Genomic DNA, 21,609 nt, shown 5'->3' on the forward strand with positions numbered 1-21,609 from the left:
CAATGTATCTCTTGTCACTTGTCAGCTTATATTAATGATGTTTTGGATCAGATATTAATTAATGATGTTAAATATTTCTCATTCAATAAGTGATCTATTACTGGAGTTATAAGTTTGTGAGTCTATATGCATGTATGTTAATGACATTTAATATTTCTAAGCATAGATTCTATTTATGATCGATCGCAACTTTTTTTTATGTTTTAGCTAGACTAGATTGAGTATCGTGTGATTCTTGAATATTGAAGTAGTAGATACCTACCAATAAATACCTAAATATGTAACGATAATAGTGAATTGCCACAATATAAATTCATACCATAGAAAGGAAAAATATCTACTGTTTAGAGTTCTATTAAAATAGAAAAGGATTGAAGATAAGAATTAAAAAAAAAAAAAAAAAAAAGTTAAAGTTCACGGATTTCTTAAAAAAAATTTCATGAACGATCCCGACGCTGGGTCAAAAATATTACTTTCGCGATTTCGGAATAAATTTCTAGCATCCGTCAATGATTTTACAGGCGAGAATATTTATGCATCAGCCACCACAATCACTTTATAGATTACGTTTTCGGATGGAAATGTTGTCAGTTTAATCATGTTTAATCAGGAGTCGATTCAGCTCGCAAAACCGATTACAGTTAAAATTTTATAAATTAATAATGTCAGGATCGGAGAAATTTATTAATTTAGAGAGTTATTAATTTATCGATAAATTAATAATTATTAATTTAAAGAGTTTTTAACCGATTCAACGTAATTCATATTTCCGTATAAACTAAGTAATTATACTGTACATATCAAACAAAAAGACGAATTAGTCTATGCCTTTTAGAATTACGTTGGAACAAACCTTGGGACTCATATTGAATCATATTTCAATAGAGTATAATATTTTTTTTTTCAATTTCTATGAATTATTAATTTATGATTTTCTTAGAACGGAAAATTATAAGGGAATCTCCCGAAAAATTATTATCTTATTATTTTATAAGTTTTTCAATTTTTTACATTGGCCCAAGTCGAGACCGGACAAATTTATTATTTTAGAGAGTTTATTAATTTACCGAGTATTAATTTAAAGAGTTTCTAATGTGACGAAAACTTGACGGATCGAACGAGTTTGCATTTGGAAGTTACTCTCTAGTCTTGATTAACTTTCGACGCAACTGAATTTCTGTTCTGCTTCAATTTGAAATCAAAATATGTTTGCCTGTCAACGTCAGTAGGAATTCAATCTGCTCGACTCTATTAAGGTCTCTTTAGCAGTTAGATAAACTCTTGAAAGAAAAATCTGAAAACACCTAATCCTAACAAAATAGATTTCACTAGCCAACACGGATTACCTACAAAAAGTTAAGCTCTCGTGACTTGACTTCCAATGTACAAAAGGATTAGTAATTGTTTGTAAGATATTCAAATTACAATACATCATTTAATATTCACCTAGCCTCTAACACTGTAATTGTATATTCATGTTTTGCAAATGGTTTCTGGCTGCTTGATGTTGATGAGCTAACATCTACCAAATCCCTTTCCGAGAAAAAACCTGGATGCGTAGGTTGCGGCAGTCGTCCTTCACTGCCCATCATCAGAACTACTTCCGCCATTGTTGGCCGATCAAGAGGACTTCACTGCACGCATAACAGACCTATATGAATCGATCGAAACACTTCACTTAGATTGCATGTGTCCCTGATTGTTTCAGAAACCAGTTCAAGCTGTCTGCCTTCACAGACTAGTCTCCATGCCTACACAGACCATTAAACCGGTTCAATAAATCCTAACATTAGCTTTTGAAGATGGAAAAAAAAAAAGGACTAAACCTTCCTACTGCCAAGACAAACAGGAACTTACGTGAGCCAAGTAATCTATTAAATACTTACATGGCCTAGAAGGTTATGATTGTGGTCAGGGTGATAGAAGCCTCTGTTTCTTCTCCCACTCACAATCTCTAACACCAAAACTCCGTAGCTGAACACATCGGATTTCACAGAGTAGACCCCATCAAGAGCATATTCCGGAGACATGTAACCGCTGTGAGCAACCATTACTAGTTAACTATCTAAGAAAATAAGCTCATTCTTTTAGGAGAGATGTTGAAGTTACTTACTAGGTTCCGATCACTTTTTTTGTTGCTGCTTTAGTGTCCATTTCTCCAAAGCTTCTGGCAAGACCGAAATCTGAAATTTTTGGGTTCATTTCAGGATCTAATAGAATATTATCAGCTTTCAGGTCTCTATGTATGATTCTTAGCCTAGAATCTTGATGGAGATAAAGAATCCCCCGAGCAATCCCATTGATGATGTGATAGCGTTGAGGCCATTTTAATGAAATGCTTCGCTCTTCATCTGCTCAGATTTTCATTCAACAACTCTCAGTCGAGAATCTTCTACATTTACTTTAGAAGTTAACAGCAGACTTACCGAAAAGGAAGAAATCGAGACTTTTGTTAGGCATAAATTCGTAAACCAGCATATTTTCAATGCCTTCCATGCAGCATCCTAGAATCTTTACCAAATTCCGGTGTTGAAGCTTGGCAATGTGTGAAACTTCATTCTTGAATTCATCGAGTCCTTGTTTAGATTCTGTCGATAGCCTCTTCACAGCTATTTCTTGCCCATCCTTTAAGATACCCTATTAATCGTATAATAAAAGGTTCACATGACGACATTTATGCCATATTTTTTTTTGCTAAAAGGAGGTAAATCTGACTGTTACCTTATAGACAGGTCCAAAACCTCCTTCTCCAAGTTTGTTCTCATAGGAAAATCCATTTGTTGCACAAGAAAGTGTGGCCATGTCAAATAATGGCAATTCTAGATCGTCATTGTTTCCATCATTAGGACTCGTTTTGAAAAATCCTGCAAGGAAAATTATGAAGGGTGAGTTAAGTGAAACACTTGCTCATCATGCATCGTTCTTCTCAAAGTTCATCAAATTGGAAACTATCAATAGAAATAGAATGAAAATCATGGAAAAAGTTAAGATGTACCATATTTTCTGAAGCATTTATTTCTCCAAGAAAACACAACTACAACCATCATCAACACAGCCACGGATAACGAAGTTCCGAGTATTATCCACCTTGTATTGGACTTCTTATCCGCAGTTGCTTCTGCACATAAGAAATAACACCATGAATTCATTAGGATAAGTAAGAACCTAAAAAAGGGAAATAATAAATAAAAATAATCGATCATCCGCCATCACACTCATCGGATCGAACTAAAGTATAATTATTGAGTCTAGGATAATGAGTGTCGACTAAAATCATATTCATTCCCTTTATGCTGAAAACACTACTGATGTATAAATTCTTACCCATGTCAGACGCTGTAATTCTCACGAAAATATCTTGGCCAGTGTCAGGGAATGTTCTCGTATCGACCAGGTCAACAACCCATTGAAGACAGCCACTTCCTTTCCCCGTTACATCCAAATTTGAATATGCCGTGCACGAACAATTCTTCAAACAGAGATTTTTACATTCCACTAGATCCGTGCTGTTATCAGACCAGTATTTCAGAGTATCCGGAACCTTTACCTTGGCAACCTTCTGAAATCCGTCTCCGACACAATTCAGTTGAGTCTTTCTAACACACCCATTTGTCCCATTACCATAGTCCCATTGTTGTAGATTCCTAGGTTTGAATCCATTCATACAACTGCATAAAGGCGAATTGTCGTTTTCGCACAAGCCATACGTGCCACAAGTCCTGTAATAATCACAAGCATCGGTTTGGCCTCCGACATTTTCCGTCCAAGTGCCAGAAGTCCAAGCGAAAAACCGTAGAGTTCCTTCAGAAGTGAGAACCAACTTTGAAATCGAGGAGTTGCTAATTGGGTTGGCAATGAGATATACTTGCTCATCATTCGAAACATATTCAAAATCAAATAAAAGCTTTGATGTTACCTCTGGCATCCCAGTGAAGAGGTAACCATTCCATGGACCAGAACGCCACCTAATACTAGAATTCAATTTCACAACCAACTGTGGAAGAGTAGAAATATCGAATCCGAAAGTGTATTCACCTATAGATGGATCATCCGTACTCTTCCAGGCCGTAAGGAAAGTATCATGGCCAGTTGTTTTATTAACCCCAAGTTTCATGCCTGGAATTACAGTATCTCCAGGATAATCAAAGCTCTGCCACAAGTAATGATCTGGGTCGTCGTCATTTTCATCTTTAATCACGAAATTTCCGGAATCCAATAGCTGCGCGATAGGATTACTTATAGCTCGTCCTGATACGTTGGACGACCAAACAAAGGTGCCATTTTCATCGAGAAGATGAAGAATTCCCTCAGAGGACATTTGTAGAACACCTGATGAGCTATTTAGAGGAAGTTCTCTGTTGGCAACCCATGGGATGGTGTCTGGAGATTGCGTGTACCACAATCCTAAGTACCTGCGAGTGGGAAAGCCAGTAGGACTAAAGAATCCAAGTTGAAAGGTGGAATCTGGTGAGGTCAAATTGTTTCCATCTTTGAGTGGATGAGTTGTGTTAATGGAGTTTCCCAGAATAGCAGATATTACTAAATTGGCTAATAATGAAACAGAGTAAAGCACGACAACAAGTGATGAAGCAAAACAAGTTTTCATTTCAAGAGTTAGAGAGCAGACATAGATTTCCTATGTCTGCTAAATGGGGTAATAATTACATAGTGCTTTTTCTTTAAAAGGATTTTCCCATGAGCTAACTTTCTCAGATGGAAAATCAACGTCAACATCAACATCAACTGTTTTTTTGTAATTTTCCTTAGATTCCAAGTCACGAGCTTTGACTAAAATATCTTATAAACTAATAATGGAGGGACTGGATTTTAGTATTTGGACAGGACCGTTAAATGTCAACCTAAAAACCAATAACCAGACCGCCAGATGTCATTTATAAACGAAATCACGACAATGACCATAATAGAGGTGGCGGGCTGGCGGTCAAAGATGAACTCCAAAGCCATCAGCATATACAATACAGTAGTGAATAATGTTCATCTGCGGTCAAGATGGATGGTTGACTAAACTTATAGGATTATTCTTATAAACAGCTCATTACTTTTTTTTTTAATCCCCATTTTTAATGGTATATTTCATTTACATTATTCTTTAAGTACATGATTTTAAAATTAAACTCTAGATAATTATATAGTAGTATAATGTGTACATTATAGAAATTATTTATAGATTTAAAGTAAAATATTTACAAAAACATTGTAATAATAATTTTAAGTATTCTTGGCGGGGATTCTTTGAGGGTCTTGCTTTTCTTCCGTATTAGTATTCGGGCTTATTCGTACCTATTTGGAGTTAGTAACTTTAAATTTGGAAGTTATTTTCCCTATCAAACGTTTGAATTAGATGGGGTTTTGCAACACTCTGAGAAATCTTTCCAAATATAAGCTCATTTCGCGCTATCGTTTGCGCTTCTTGCAACACAATCCTCAATTCATTAGTTTAGCGGCTCCATTTTTATTCGAGTTTGTAATATTGGTTCGGTTTTCTTTAAGTGACTATTTAATTGTTGTCTTTCTTCATGATTGTAATTTCGATTTTATACCTACTTATATCAATGAAATAAGAAGTTAACCATAACATAAAAAATTTAGTGAATTGACACTCATATAAAATCAGACCACACATTTGAGAGAAAATAGGACCTACAAAATTCAAATAGTAAACTGGCCCAAGTATTAACACAGTTAGTTAGCCTCATTAATATAATTTTTTTCATAATGAATATTGAAGATGTCTTCTTGTCATGGGGCCGAAAAACCAAATATTATAGCCATCAATCAGTTTTTGCGCCATCAAAATTCAATGCGTCGGTCACAGGCTTTGCTAGCCCAGATTTAGGCTCTCCTGATTCTTCTTACATCGAGAAAAAATAACGGAAAAAAAAATTTAATAATTCAAATCCCATGTCTGATTTTCGAGAATCAAATTCAAGATCTCGTTGTGAATCCCAAACTATATAAACACCTAACATTAAACAAACAACTATCTACATAATTTGTGTATTAGTGCTATATACTATCTCGGCTCTACTACTGTAATAGTATACTGATTATCTAAAAATGGTCTCTGACTTGACGTTGAAGAATCACCTTCAACAACATCTCGTTCGGTAAAGAATCCTGGTTGTTTAGGCTGAGGCAATTGTCCTTCGCCGCCCAACATCAGAACTACACCTGACATGCTTGGCCTATCGTCCGGGCTACGTTGAACGCATAAAAGACCAATGTGAACTGCTCGAAGCACTTCATTTAGGTTGCAGCTCTCCCTTATTGTATCAGCCACTAACTCCCATGGCCTGTCCTCATAAAATAATCTCCATGCCTACATATAAAAAAATTGTCAGCACCACCATATTACTCTCATCGCAAACGTTTTCGACTGATGCATTTGCCTTAGATTTAGTGCCTATTCGTGCTATTCTATTTGGTTTCGTACGTATAAAAAAAAATGTAACTTTTGATGATCAGTATCTAAGGATAAGGCGAACCTTATGCACTGTCTCACAATAGATATGTTTTATTTTAAGAAGCATCCAAATATATATTGATATGTATACTTGAATGCACTTAAAAATATAAAAATCACATATCGTGAGACGGATGTAGTAACTCATTAATCGGTATTTGTACTAGGACCGATACTAATTTTATAAAAGAAAAAGGAATTGTTGGAGTAAAAAGCCAGAAATGCCCTTACGTGACCAAGAAGGTTGTGATGATGATCAGGGTGATTGAATCCTCTGTTTCTCCTCCCACTCACAATCTCTAACACCATAACGCCATAGCTGAACACATCAGATTTTATCGAGTAAAGGCCATCAATGGCATATTCAGGAGACATATAGCCGCTGCACGTAACAATAACAAAAAAAAAAATTAAGCCAGATGGACCATTACAAGGTTAAAAACTTCAAATTTCAGATTAAATTTAGTTTACTTACTAAGTTCCAACAACTTTCTTTGTTTCTACTTCTGTTTCCTTCTCTCCGAAGCTTCTAGCAAGACCAAAGTCTGAAATTTTCGGGTTCATTTCATTATCTAACAATACATTACTGCCTTTGAGATCTCTATGAATGATTCTTAGTCTAGAATCTTGATGTAGATAGAGAAGTCCTCTCGCGATCCCATTGATAATGTTGTAACGCTGAGACCAACTTAATGACACGCTTTGAGTTTCATCTACTCAGAATTTTTCAACTGGTTAGTTCTTTAATTAACATAAAAAGAATTCTAAGGAAATTAGAATGATTAACTGAGGGACATACTGAAAAGGAAGAAATCTAGGCTTTTGTTAGGCATAAATTCGTAGATCAACATCTTTTCGTCGTCTTCAATACAGCATCCTAGAAGCCTCACCAAATTTCGGTGCTGAAGTTTCGCAATGTGTGAAACTTCATTCTTGAACTCATTTAGACCTTGTCTAGATTCTGTTGATAACCTCTTCACAGCAATCTCTTGTCCATCCTTCAATACACCCTTCATAATAACAATGTTATACATAAAAGAAGTCGTTAGCGAGCTTGAAATTTGATTTTTACGCAACTTAAAACGGATATTTAAGAGATTGGTACCTTATAGACAGGTCCAAAACCACCTTCTCCAAGTTTATTTTGGAATGCAAAGTCATTGGTTGCAGAAACAATCGTGTCCAAGTCGAAAATTGGTAAATCTAAATCTTCATCTGGGTTTTCCTCAGATCTGCTAGCTTTAGGAATACTTTTAACAGGACCTGCATATATAATTTTTCCAGGAATATGAAAATACAAAATGATAATTAATTGTTCTTCTGAAGTAAAACATCTTCATTATTTGCCCAATTGTAATTCAGACTAATATTAGACTATCATTACACAGTACAGAAATGAAATTCCAGGCGGGCGTACCTCTTTTCGGACGCTTTCTTCTCCAAAAATAAACAGCTAGGCCTATGATCAATAAAACTACAAACAATGAAACTCCAACAGCAATCCAAACTGTTTTACTTGAACTTCCACCACCTATTGCGGCTATATATATGCAAACACAGCAAATAATTCATTAGGACAAAACAATAATAAATAAATATAATTAAAAATCAGTTAAATCAATCCTAGCTCGGAAACAGCCTCTTTACAATTGCAAGAGGAAGGCTGCATACATCGACTTCATCCTCTGATGCCCATAAAAGGGTTTGCCCTATTAGTTAACACAATCCTAGCTATATTGGTTTAGGGATAATTTAATATCATACCTAAATCGGACGCAGCCAGCCTTATATAAATATTCTGCTCGCTTTCAGGGAAGCTTCTCATATCAATCAAATCATCAAACCATTGAATGCAGCCACTTCCTCCATTTGTCAAGTCCGAATTCGCGTAAGCCGTGCACGAGCAGTTACTCAAACAGATTCTTCTACATTCCTCAAGGTCAATCGTACTATTAGTCCATACTTTCTTCGTATCAGGAACTTTAACTCCCAAAACCTCGTCAAACCCATCACTAATACAATCCAACTCAGTTTTCCTAACACACCCACTTGTCCCAGTCCCGAGATCCCATTCATCAGGATTCTTCGGATCGAATCCATTCAAACAACTGCATAACGGCGAGTTATTGTTATCACACATTCCATAGGCCCCACAAGTTCCGTAAGTGTCACAAGCATCCATTAGAGCTGCTGTGTTAAGAGTCCAAGCTCCAGCATTGTAGATGTACCATTGTACGACTCCTTGAGAGTTTAGAATCACCCTTGTTAACGTCGAGCTGTTATTTATCTCCACTAGCAAGTAAACGTCATCGTCATTCGAAACGTATGTGTAAGTCAGTAACGAGTTCGATCTTATTTCCGGCATCCCGCTGAACTGAAGACCGTTCCAGGGACCTGATCGGAATTTCAGAGTCGAATCCTGTTTTAGGACTATCTGTGGAAGTCCGGAAATATCGAATCCGTAAGTGTAATTTCCTCTAGAAGGATTATCCGTGCTTTTCCAATTCGATATGAATCGGTCTAGACCCGTTTTCTTGTTTATCCCGAATTTCAAACCCGGAAGTCCGGTATCTCCAGGATAATCAAAACTCTGCCACAAGTAGTTATCCGAGTTTTCATCGTCCGAGTCGCGCACGACCAGATTTCCCGAATCTAAGAGCTGCACGACCGGACTATTCGCAGACCTCGTAACATTAGACGCCCAGACAGATGACGTGGAATTCTCACTCTGGACCAGGTTAAGAATTCCTTCCTCGGAAAGCCTTAGGACGCCGGACGTGGTGTTGATTCCAACCTCTCGATTCGCAACCCAAGTAATTGTCTTGTCAGGAATTTCGCTGTATCGAATCGACAAGTATTTAAGGGAACTAGAACCAGGACTAAAGAATCCAAGCTCAAAGGTCCCATTAGCTGAGACTAAGGTATCTCCATCTTTAAGACTTTGAGTTGCATTAATGGTGTCCCCAATAACATCTGATTTTGCTAAATTGGGTAAGAACGAGAAGATGAAAAGGAAATGAAGTAAGACGAACAAGAAGAATTTCATTTTTACCTTTTGATAATTATTCCTACAACTTTGACATATATTAGTATTTCATTTCTAAGTAAGGTCGTATTTATTACAGGTGCGATGACGAATTATGTCATATCTTTTAACAAATTACAGCTTTTACTTGGGAAATAGACTAATTTTGTCGTATTTTAATATTCCATACCATCAACGGCGTTTAATTTGATTTTTCTTTTTTAAAAAAACGGCGTTTAATTTTTTATTAATTTGAAAGACCTTGTGTCGTCGATATATACTTCATCAGATGATACTCAGACTAGTAATAGATTTTTATTTTATTTTATTTTTTGAACATAGACTAGACTAGTAATAAATTAATACACCATAAGGTTGCATGAACAAGTCAACAAATTATTATTATTATTATTTTTAAAAAAAAAAACTCTGTTTCATTTTATATTTTTCTAGGAAGGTTCTAAAACTGAACTTTGAAAAGGCTGCTTTAAAAAAAAAATCAAATTAATAATGTTAAAGTTACATATTTAAACAACAACTTTTAAAAACAATCATGCTTAAGACGTGTGTGACATGTTTAGTCACAAACAACAATATGTAATTCCCTGCGGTCAAATAGGAGCACCTCATGAATAATATCGATTTGGGAAATGATCAGGATTGTGTAATATAGATTATTATTTAAACAATGTGAGATTTGACTTTCTTTTGATCATTAATAGTTTTTTAATATTACTTGTCGATTCGAAACTAATCTATAAAGTTGAATAATTGGACTATCTCACAAAACTAATTAAGTAGAAAATTTAATACAATATTCACCAGAAAAAAATGATAATGCGACTATATACGAACTTGCAATTTAATTAGTAATTGCTTTTTTTTTTTTTTTGGATAATAATTGCTGTGTTTTTAAGTCAAGGAGACAACGACTATATTATTGATATGCGTACTTCGCTCATATGCTAACAAAAGAAATAAACAATGACTAACGACTATATTAAGACTTGTATTGTATCTTTACCAGAAAGAAAAAGAAAAAAAGAGTGACTTGTAAAGAACGATGGAGTGGAATAAAATTCACAAATGACTAACCACAATGGCATTTTTTATTGACCTAAAAATAGTAGGGATATTTTTAATTAACTGTTGTATATTTCTATCTCTAATTAAATGTTGTTCTTTCAATGTAAAAATATCGCATAAAAAAATTTACAGTTAGTTAAAAACGAAGAGAATATATATAAATGAATAGAAGTATAAATCGAATGATAGCGGTAAATTATCCTAAACCATATATGCTACGGGCTGATCAGCTTATGTAGCCCGTAGGTCGTGAAATATTTAGCGTATAACATTGCTTTAGAAAATGATAAGGGCAACACACAAAATACCTTAAACATAGAGAAACTTCTGGAAAAAACTTCCTATACGATAAAGTATGTGATACGTACTATAACAGTATTATTATATATATTATCTTTATCACATATATAGTTTTTTTTTTTTTTTTTAAAGTTATCTTGATCACATATAAAATTTAGTACTTTTCCGTTTTAAAATAGATGCAAATTTTTCAATATAAATTATATAAAAACATTTATATTTATTTTGAGACGAAAGTAATATATTTTTGTATGATTGAAATTATTTAATTTATTTTTCTTTCCGTCTCTGTCGATATATATATTTTAAAATATTAACAAAAAGAACAATTAGTGAAATGAAAAATACGTGTGTGTATATAATATACGATAGGTTCGCAATAAAATTATATTTTGAGGTGAAAGACTGAATGTAAATAGGTTGATACATGAGGTGAAAAATGACATTTGATTTTAATTGACTAATAGGAAGGTACATACACATAGAGATATGTCAAACAATTGAGAATGATGTGAAGATGCACCCTGCTGCATCTAAAATTTTAGTTCTTTAAATTATATTCTTTTACTGATTTAATAAAGAAAATTTTGAAAAATAGAATATATTTTAATTTACATTATATATGAGAATTATTTTTTAAGACAAAACGTAAAAGTATAACATAACATGTAGAGAGAGAGAGAGTAATGAATTGTTTAAAAATTGCCATCCAAGAGTTTCTCCTTCAAAACATGACAACAGATATGTGGAGTGTGGACCGGTTCCAAATACTACTAGACGACAAAATAAGCAAGAGGAATAGTATGAATCAGGGAGTCAAGAATTGCCGGATCGACATGTCACATAACATTATATATTTCTCTACGGTCAAATACGAACAGCTCTATATTATTACTAGCATTAATTTTAGGGTAAAAGTAACTATTTGGTCCTTCTTTCAAACGTTGTTGAACTATATCGTCCCTCCAAATATAAAATGAACTAAATCGTCTCTCAAACGTTAATTTTTAAACTATTTAGTCCCTCGACCGTTAGTGTCGTTAAGTTTTGCCTACGTGTCAATTTTAGCCAATCATAACTTGACACGTGTACATGACGTGTAAAAAAATTACAGCTAGACTTTCTTATTTCGGTTTAAAATCGAATCGGACCGGAACCGGACCACAATTAAACCGAATAATCTATAGTTTAATTAATCTAATTAAACTAAGCCCCTATCTTTCTTTCTATTCACTTCCGTCCCTGCACATCACCATGGAAACACTCTTCCTCTCCCGCCGCCCTCTTCATCTCCCGCCGCCCTCTTCATCTACTCTCTTTATCATGCTTTCAACCTACACGAAATCCCATTTCCCCCAAATCAGATTAAAATAGATCATAAACTGGATATAATCAACTTAAAATCAATTAACACATTCAAACATAAATCACACTAGCACACAACATATGAATGGCTTATAGCTTTTTGAATCAAACAAAGTTCAAAACTAAACTGGAATCTGAACAAAAGTTAACAACACCAGTATAAAAATTCCATTCAACATTCTAAATATGAGATCTACCCCACAAAAAAAAAAGTTTCGTTTTTTCTCGTTGACCATGTATATACTCTATCTTTCCCCCATTTTCTCAGCTATCAATCAGTCAGATACAGAAAATCAAAATCAAAATTTCCAGAAAAGAAAACATACCCAGAAAATAAAGAAGTGAACCCAAATATCGTTGCTTCTCAAAATGCAGATCAGAGCACTTGACGGAAGATATCAAAAGCTCTTAACTTGATTAGAAAGTATTCAAATGCAGCTTTAGAGCTGGGAAATCTTCAATTCTAAGCTTACACCAGTTTGAAAAAAGGAATTAAATGGGCAAGTTGTTCGCTTTACCCAAGAATGCAGGATTGCAGAAGATCGATTGTTAGTAAAATGAATTAAAAATGTGATGAAGAGGGCGGCGGGAGGAAGAGTGTTTCCATGGTGATGTGCAGGGACGGAAGTGAATAGAGAGAAAAACATAGGGGCTTAGTTTAATTAGATTAATTAAACTATAGATTATCCGGTCCGGTTCCGGTCCGATTCGATTTTAAACCGAAATAAGAAAGTCTAGCTGTAATTTTTTTACACGTCATGTACACGTGTCAAGTTATGATTGGCTAAAATTGACACGTAGGTAAAATTTAACGACACTAACGGTCGAGGGACTAAATAATTCAAAAGTTAACGTTTGAAGGACGATTTAGTTCATTTTATATTTGGAGGGACGATGTAGAAAGAGACCAAATAGTTACTTTTACATTAGTTTTAGTATTGCGTAACAAATTAAAAATATGAACATGCAAGCTTATAATGAACCAAGTATGGATCCACCTTAGATTTAGGTGGGCCACGGCGTATCCTGATTTCGAAAAGAATTTGAGATGTGCACGCGTTTCCCAAATATTTAAAATTCAATCTATATAATTATATGCACCAATGATCAAATAATCCACTAAAACCTGGCGGTTAAGATGCTAAGCATACTATTTGCCCCGCTAGGATCGATTCTCTAGGAAGATTTTTATCTTTAATCCTCACATTACATCTCAATTAATGTAAGATAAATTATTTTATTTTATTCATATAGTAATAAATTTAACATTTTCTACTCACAAATATGATAACAACAATTACAAAAACATACGGTACGGCTAAAATTTTATGAAAATCGATTAAATTATTTTCGGGCACCCATTTTTGAATTTTGGTTCTGCCTCTATATGAAGCATATATTACGAGATAATAGTATTAGATCATGTAATGTAACAAATTATAAATACATATATGTCAATTTCAAAAATAAAATAAAATAACATATATGTATATATATTTTGCTTTTATGAAGAAACTATGGAGTCGATTTTTATAAGAATAATCTTAAACTTGAGAGTAGGGCATAGCATATCCATCAAAATATACTGATGATACTTTTGAAAAAAAAAAAAAAAAGTATTTGATTTGGAAATGAGCGTGAATTTTCATCGATATTTATTTAAATTATTTATATATTACTTGTAAATCAGAAAACCAAGATAATACTATTAAAATAATTTCATCACGCCTTCCTCTTACGCGCTTAATCATACTAATTAATTAATCTCGTTTTTCGTCAAGTACATTACGTACCCTAAATAAGTTACGACTCGCATCAAATCAAATATATGGCTAGCTGGCCACCATAAAATAGTTATTGTTGTTATTCTAGTTGGGTTCGGTTGAAAAATTTGTCCGATTCTCAAACTGAGTCGAGACTTCTCGATTGACTTTTGATCGCGAACCCAAATTTTAGGATTTATCGAGGCGTTAAAAAAAGGGCTACTGATTTGGGTTTCTCAGCCCAAGCTCTGGCCCAATTTCAATAGTTTCGGCCCAATTTTAATAGCCTCCTAGGCTAAAGGCGCGAAAAAACATTCATGAAGACTTCATCCATCCATGTCTTGAAAATAGATTTGCTTATTATCAAAGAAAAAAAAAGATTTGCAATTTTAATCAAGTTAGTGCCACGTGTCAAGCAATGGAGCAGTTTTGAAAAGTATATAAATTCTTCGATAATCGTGCAAGACAAACACATCTCTCACTACTACTTTCTTTCTTATTTGCATTTTGAGTAAACAACTTTTTAAAGATGGCAGACAATTCCCAGAAGATGAGCTACAATGCTGGAGAGGCCAAGGGCCAAGCTCAAGTAATTAATAAAATTAGTAATTACTATTTCCGTGTTAAATAGTTGTCAATTTTTACATACATTATATTTTACGACAACTATTATGAATAGAGATAATACTTATTATTTTTGGCAAAAAAACTATTTCTAATTTTGATTTTGGTTTTAACAGGAGAAGGCAAACACCATGATGGATAAGGCGGGAAATGCAGCTCAATCCACGAAAGAATCGATGCAAGACATGGGACAGACGATGAAAGAAAAGGCGAGTAATGCTGCTGATTCGGTTAAGAATGCGACTGGCATGAACAAATGATCATCGAAATCGGATAGGAATTACTAGTATATTAAAATGGAACATTAATTGTTCATCCAAATTCCTCTCATAAATTACCATGGGATTTGTTGTTGGGTTTATAATGTAAACCAAGTTTTTGTTATCCTATTTGAAATCAACAAAGTTTAATTTGCCTCATTGGTTTCCTCTTTCCTGGTTCTTATAATTACATTTTCCATGGTTTGATAAATTATGATCCTCCAGAATTTGAATTTGCATGAGCAATGTACGAATAAAATAAATTAATAAAGTTCAAATGGAGGAGAGGTTGAAATATTCTCAAAACTACATCATGTAGACTGTACTCAGTCAAATGAACAAATATCATTTCAGTTGAACTGTTGAAGAAGAAGAAGAAGAAATTATAATTAACGGGGCTATATAGAAGAAAACGAAGTTAGTTAAGGGACAGTTAAGTTTAATAATGTGGGTTTGATTGCAAAGGAAGAAGAGTTTAAGGGGCTCTAGATGCTGTCATCAAACGTTAGGGGGCACGATGAGTTAATTTACAGCAAAGTTCCATGTGTCAGGCGCGTGTTCCGCACGCTCGAAGGGCACATGTCGCATGTCACCAGTTTTCTTTCTTTGTTGTTTGTCCTTAGCGAGGGTGAGCCTTGACTCAATCGCAGCCGATTATGGTTGCTCTTTTATAGCCTGAAAGTAACGGATTCGAGTCACGAAATCAGTCTATTTGCAAATGCAAAGAGAAAACTGCGTACTACGACATCCTCCCCCATACCCCCCAAAACGGGGTGTCTTAGCGCACCGAGTTTGCCCTTTTGTCGTTCATCTCAGCACCTGGAGACCAGGTGTTTGCTTAAATGTCAAGCCCAAACTTTGAGTTCAAGTGTTTAACATCATTATACCTTGTTGCATAATAAGAATGTCACAGAACACATTTCGTCCGATCAGTTTCGGCACCGAAAACATGGCAAACTGATGTCCTATCAGACTGATTTAAGGATGTCTAATAAAGCAAAACTTCATTTCCATTATATACATACAAAGGTGGGAGTTATCTCCTTGAAATTCATAAACATTTTACAGGAAATACACCAGCCAAGCAGGATCGTGATCGATTTCAGTCACGATGAAGAATAAACCGATGATCCTGTTGTTTTGGAAGACGAACAGTGTCTGGAATGACACTATGTCAACCATTCGCACTGCACAGCTTGGCTATGATTGCTTTGGGAATGCAGTACGAATAACATCAATCAAATACACAGCATCCATGTGGTTATTTAACTTATTTCCCTTCCAAACCTTGAAATCCAAAGGGAAATATTCAGCATCCCACCATTGTTTTAGAGATATGAGAGAAAAGGGACCTTGAATAATTCCTTGGGGATCTACATAGTGCCATTCCAAACATTGTAAGTCTTCCATTTGAGGTGGGTCCAGAACGACAGAATCATCGGTTCCTTCTTCTTCTCCTTCTTCTTCATCGTCACTTAAATCGATCACGATCCTGGCTGGTGCAGCCAGGTTTAGAGCTGGCATGTCATTATTCTCGTTCCTATCGAAGATGATCTGTGGCGCTCGAATAGGATCATCGGGATTATCTGCAAATAGAAAAATATAATCATGTGGGATTCAGTAACAAAACCATATGACAAAACCATATGACATCAATTAATACCAGCAGATTGTATAATTTGTTTTCATGAAGATGTAAATAAAGAAATCAATCACCACCATATTGTACCTAAATTTAGAGAAAGGATCGTGCCATCATTCAGGTTCTGTATCGATGGTTGGATGTTCTCCAGTGCTTGAATAGAAACACGAGGAACTACTGCAAATATATAAATAACCGATCAGTAACTTTCAGCAAATATGCACCAAAGTAATCATTCATTTCACATGTAAAAGAGAAACTGAAAGTATAACAGATGCACATATTAGATCCAAAAGAATGACAAAAGCGTAAACGAGTCACCTGTTGAAATAGCCATAACAGCTACAGGAGATGGCTTTGATTTTGCTACGTCATCAGCAGTAGGAATTTCTGAGGGAACCGATACAGATAAGCCAATATTGCTCCCTACCGGTTTTTCATTTGCTTGCAGGTTTTGAGCAAATGTTGAAGATTCAGCCACAGAAAATGTCCAAAATGTAGAGTTGTTTGCTTTTTTAGTCTCACCAGTAGGAGTCTCTAAAGCTTCTCCAATAATTGGTGCTGATGAGTCTCTGCTGCCCTGTTGTTCCCCATCTAGAAGACTTTTCTGTGGCGTAGGTTCAACTTTCACCTCTTCAGCTATAACATATGGTATCTCACGCAAAAGACGTGACTTTTCATCTGGTTTCTGAAGTAGTGTCTTTCTCTCCATATACTCAAATAGCGTACAAGCAAAGAAAATATAGTCAAGGATGCAACATGATTACGCTGCTTAACACTCCACACTTTTATTATCAGTTTGCTAAGTACTGCTTAACACTTAATAAGAAAAGATTTTAATTATTGCACATAACATGCAAATATCATAAAAGGATATTCTTTGCGCCATCCCTTTTCATTAGCTCTGTCAATTAGCTTCTGCAACAAAGGTATCTCCCTGTCAAGCCACTGGAAGAAATATAAGAAGATAACAAGTGTCAGATAAGGAGAAGAGATGGACAAGACGTGTTGAAAGGAAAAATGTGTTCAATACGCACATTTTACTAGCCAGCCATTATAAAAACCACTGTTATCTAAAACCTAAGAAGGAAATTTATTTAATTAAACTTCAGGGAGTACAGCCCTAAGAAAGAGTGATTAAGGAATACACCTACAAAATAATAAACTCAGCCAACACCACCTCTCTCTCTAACCGCATGTGTCCAAGAAATAAAGAAAGCACAGAGAAAATGTAGAAGAAGGGTGACAGCGAAATATGATAACATACATGCTTTGTGATATCCTCGTGCAAAGCCCTGACTTTTTCTTCAAACTCCACCTATTGAAAAATTTGTGAACGTCAGCATAATGACATAATCAGGAGTAACCGAACAAGAAAGAAGGCACCAGAATGTCATCGCTAACAAAATCACAGGAGAAAGAATAAAATGCTAATACATCAAATCCATGATAATCAAGGTAAAGACAACCGAAGGAATACTGTTCCAAAGCCCTCTTACTAAAAGTCAAGAAAAATGATAAAAGGGACATACAATAGTGGGTTTCTTCAGTAAACCATCTATCACTTTCTGATGCAAACTTTCACATTCCTCCTGCAACCAAACAACAAAGCTATCTAATTAGTTCTGATATGTAAGACTTTTGTTCCCTGCCATAATTTGACATTAAACTGATTGAAGCTAGATTTTGCACAAATAACCATCCAGTTTCAACAAATATTGCGAAAACAGTCAAGCCCACAACAAATGCATAATCATTAACCATCAAAACTAAAAAGAAACATGGGAAAATCACCTCAGTGAAGTTGTCATCGGAAATGATTGAAAAGGGAATGTCTTTGGAATAATTAAACACTTCAAATACAATCCTTGGGGCTACACCTTGTCGGTCTGTGATCTCCTTTACACCTGCAGAAAAGAGCACAAAATAAGATCAAAATAAAAAACAACAGTGAAGAATGGAAAAAACCTTTTTAAGTTATGCCAGAAGTAAATTCAATGTTTGATGATATTGTTGGTGAAAGAAAAATCTGAATACAACATAAATGCAATTCAGGTCGCATGCACAATATTAAGAGGAATAATGTTTGAGCAAATTTAGTAAAATAGCGAATACTGCATTTTACCTCTGACTTGCACGAGCTGGTGAGAGGATTTCTGGAGATAGTCGTTGGGGTCATTTTTTATCCTGATAAAGCTTCCCACCATTTTAGCTTCAAAGATGGGGCAGGGGTCCTTAATAAGAAGCTCCTCGATTAAGCTCCTCTTGAGATACAAAAGCTTGATGTTTTCAGGAATGATGGCCGCAAACCCTTTTCTTTTCTTCGGAGGAGCTTCGGTTTTTGGTAGGGAATCCTTCTTGTGATGACTCCCATCTTCCTTACTATCTTCATCCAAAAAGTTGAGCAAATAATCATCTTCCCCAGAACCAGTATCGTCCGAAGAAGAGTCTTCCTTGTTTTCGGTAAAGTGCTGTTCGAGCAAGTCATAGATTTTGACTCGGCTAATGTTTTTCTTTCCGAAGATGGAGAAGAGGTTAGGGTCGCAGTCAATCCTCTTCTTCTTGGTGGGATGAAGGAGACGATTTTCATTGACGTAGTTGTCAATGAGGGAAGTAACATCAGAGCGAGAGATTTTGTTCGAAACGTCATGCCCAAGTGATTTGAGGAATCTAATTAACGCAGTAGAACCCCAGCCAGTGTACTCCATCTTCATCTTCTTCGACGGCCTCAAAAACTTCCTTTTGGGAGTAAATGTAAATGGCGTGAAATCATCATCGCCGCCAGCAGCATCGCCGACGACGTGACGTTCTTCCACCCAAAATGAGGACTGACCACCACCAGGCATCTACTCAACTCAATCAAATACACAGACAAACAAACAATCAATTTAAATACTAATTCATAAAACTTACAAACAATACAACAACATTGAGTCGGAAGAGAAGACGAGAAAGTGTACCTTTCAAATTTGAGTCAGATTAGGACATGACGTGGAGACTCTTATAAATTCTTATCTGTGAATTCCAATTTCCCAAGTACAAATGCAATGAAGTGAATTGAATTTGAAGATGGAGAAAGTCCTCTCTCTGGTTTTCATTGAGTGGGGAGTGAAACGGTGACGTTACGAACACATTCTTCGATAAAAGATATGTTTGGGCCCCCGTTTGGTGGCCCAAACAACATAGGCCCCCTAAAGCATTTTGTAGTTTTTGTTTGAAGAGAGAGAGAAACAATAATAACATTTGTGAATTAGGGATTCTAAATTCAACTCAATTAAAAGTTACTGTTAGAAACAATTAAGTAAATCGGTTCAGTCTGTTAGTTGAGTCAATAGTTTCATTAGAATCGATTAGAAATTAATTCGGTTCAAATAGAGTCTGTCATCATAGATGTTAGGCCGAGTCGTTGTAAGACCACCTCCAATAAGGGGAAGGACTTTAATAGAACAAAAAACTTTTCCCTCCCTCCCTCCGTTTCTCTCTCTATTCTGTTACTCTCTCTCTCCTCTTAACGGACTTCTTCTTCTCTTCTCCGGCAACGATCGCCATTTGCTTTCACGGGTAAGGAGCTACCGTCGTTTCACAGAACCACTAACATCTGCTGTCCCCCAAGAGAGTTTAGGACGTAGAGCAAATTGGACACTCTCTTTCATTTCACATTAGCTTGCAGATGTTGAGCAAATGTTGAAGATTCATCCACAGAAATGGTCCAAAATGTTGAGTTGTTTGCTTTTTTAGTATCACCAGTGGGAGTCTCTAAAGCTTCTCTGAGAACTGGTGCTGGTGAGTCCCTGGAGCTCTGTCGTTCCCCATCTGGAAGATTTTTCTGTGGTGTAGGTTCAACTTTCACTTCTTCAGATGTAACATTTGGTATCTTACGCAAAAGCCGTGACTGTTCATCTGGTTTCTGAAGGAGCTTCGGCATAGGTCCAACTTTCACTTCTTCAGCTATAACCTTTGGTATCTCGCGCAAAAGCCGAGACTGTTCCTTTGGTTTCTGAAGCAGCGTCTTTCTCTCCATATACTCAAACAGAGTACAGGCAAAGAAAATCTAGTCAAGGATAGAACGTGCATACTCCTGACAACATATTGCTTATAAATCAGTTTCACTGCTTAACACTTAATAAGACAAGATTTAAATAATGGCACATAACATGCAAATATCATAAAAGGATATTCTCTGCGCCATCCCTTTTCGTTGGTATTAGGACTATTATAGTTTAGTCCTCCTAGTTGTAGCCGAACTTTACTAAGGTCCCTATAGTTTCACTTTGCTTTAGTTCATCCTTATTACTTGTCTATAAATAGACAAGCCCACTGTACAGCTTATTCATCTAATAATAAGAAAATTGTCCCAATACTTGGTTCAATATCAATAGTTGGCCCTGTCAATTAGATTCTGTAAAAAATGTATCTCCCTGCCAAGCCACTGGAAGAGATATAAGAAGAAGAAAAATGTCAGATAAGGAGAAGAGATGGACAGAATGTGGTGTTAAAAGTCTTCAACATGCACTTCTTAATAGCCAACTGCTATAAAAGTCACTGTTATCTTCAACTTAAGAAGGAAATTTATTTGATTTAACTTCAGGGAGTGGGAGTACGACCCTAAGAAAGAGTGATTAAGGAATACAACACCTAAAAAATTACCCCACCTCTCTCTCTAACTGCATGAGCCCAAGAAATAAAGGAAGAGCAAAGAGAATGTAGAAGAAGGGTGACAGCAAAATATGATAACGTACATGCTTTGTGATATCCTCGTGCAAGGCTCGGACTTTTTCTTCAAACTCCACCTATTGAAAGGTTTGCGAACATTAGCATAATGCCATCACAAACAAAATCACGGGAGAAAGGATACAAATGCTAATAGATCATAAACATGATAATCAAGATTAAGACCGCAGAACGAATACTGTTCCGAAGACCTATTACTAAAAGGGCAAGAAAAAAGATAAAGGAGCATACAATAGTGGGTTTCTTCAGTAAACCATCTATCACTTTCTGATGCAAACTTTCACATTCCTTCTGCAACCAAACAACAAAGCTATCGAATTGGTTACTGA

At 35.5% G+C, this 21,609-nt stretch overlaps 2 protein-coding genes and 1 pseudogene across 2 annotated transcripts; 1 reads left to right on the forward strand and 2 right to left on the reverse strand.

Annotated features, from left to right (window-relative positions):
- Positions 1 to 1,442: 1,442 nt before the first annotated feature.
- LOC139884413 (uncharacterized) lies at positions 1,443 to 9,530 on the reverse strand (annotated as a pseudogene).
- A 5,022-nt stretch (positions 9,531 to 14,552) lies between these two features.
- Positions 14,553 to 14,907, forward strand: LOC139884424 (uncharacterized). Its single transcript, XM_071868460.1, has 2 exons — positions 14,553 to 14,612; positions 14,764 to 14,907. The coding sequence occupies exons 1-2, from the start codon at positions 14,553 to 14,555 to the stop codon at positions 14,905 to 14,907; spliced, it is 204 nt and encodes a 67-aa protein (XP_071724561.1).
- A 1,200-nt stretch (positions 14,908 to 16,107) lies between these two features.
- LOC139884414 (uncharacterized protein At5g08430-like) lies at positions 16,108 to 20,098 on the reverse strand. Its single transcript, XM_071868450.1, has 9 exons — positions 20,045 to 20,098; positions 18,675 to 19,395; positions 18,344 to 18,456; positions 18,082 to 18,141; positions 17,817 to 17,867; positions 17,427 to 17,497; positions 16,871 to 17,274; positions 16,637 to 16,726; positions 16,108 to 16,493 (listed from the first exon to the last, which is right to left on the reverse strand). Exons 1-9 carry the CDS (start codon positions 20,096 to 20,098, stop codon positions 16,108 to 16,110), a joined length of 1,950 nt encoding a protein of 649 aa, XP_071724551.1.
- Between the last annotated feature and the right edge of the window lie 1,511 nt (positions 20,099 to 21,609).

Source organism: Rutidosis leptorrhynchoides, unplaced genomic scaffold (genome assembly GCF_046630445.1).
Source record: "Rutidosis leptorrhynchoides isolate AG116_Rl617_1_P2 unplaced genomic scaffold, CSIRO_AGI_Rlap_v1 contig55, whole genome shotgun sequence".
Lineage (NCBI taxonomy): Eukaryota > Viridiplantae > Streptophyta > Magnoliopsida > Asterales > Asteraceae > Rutidosis > Rutidosis leptorrhynchoides.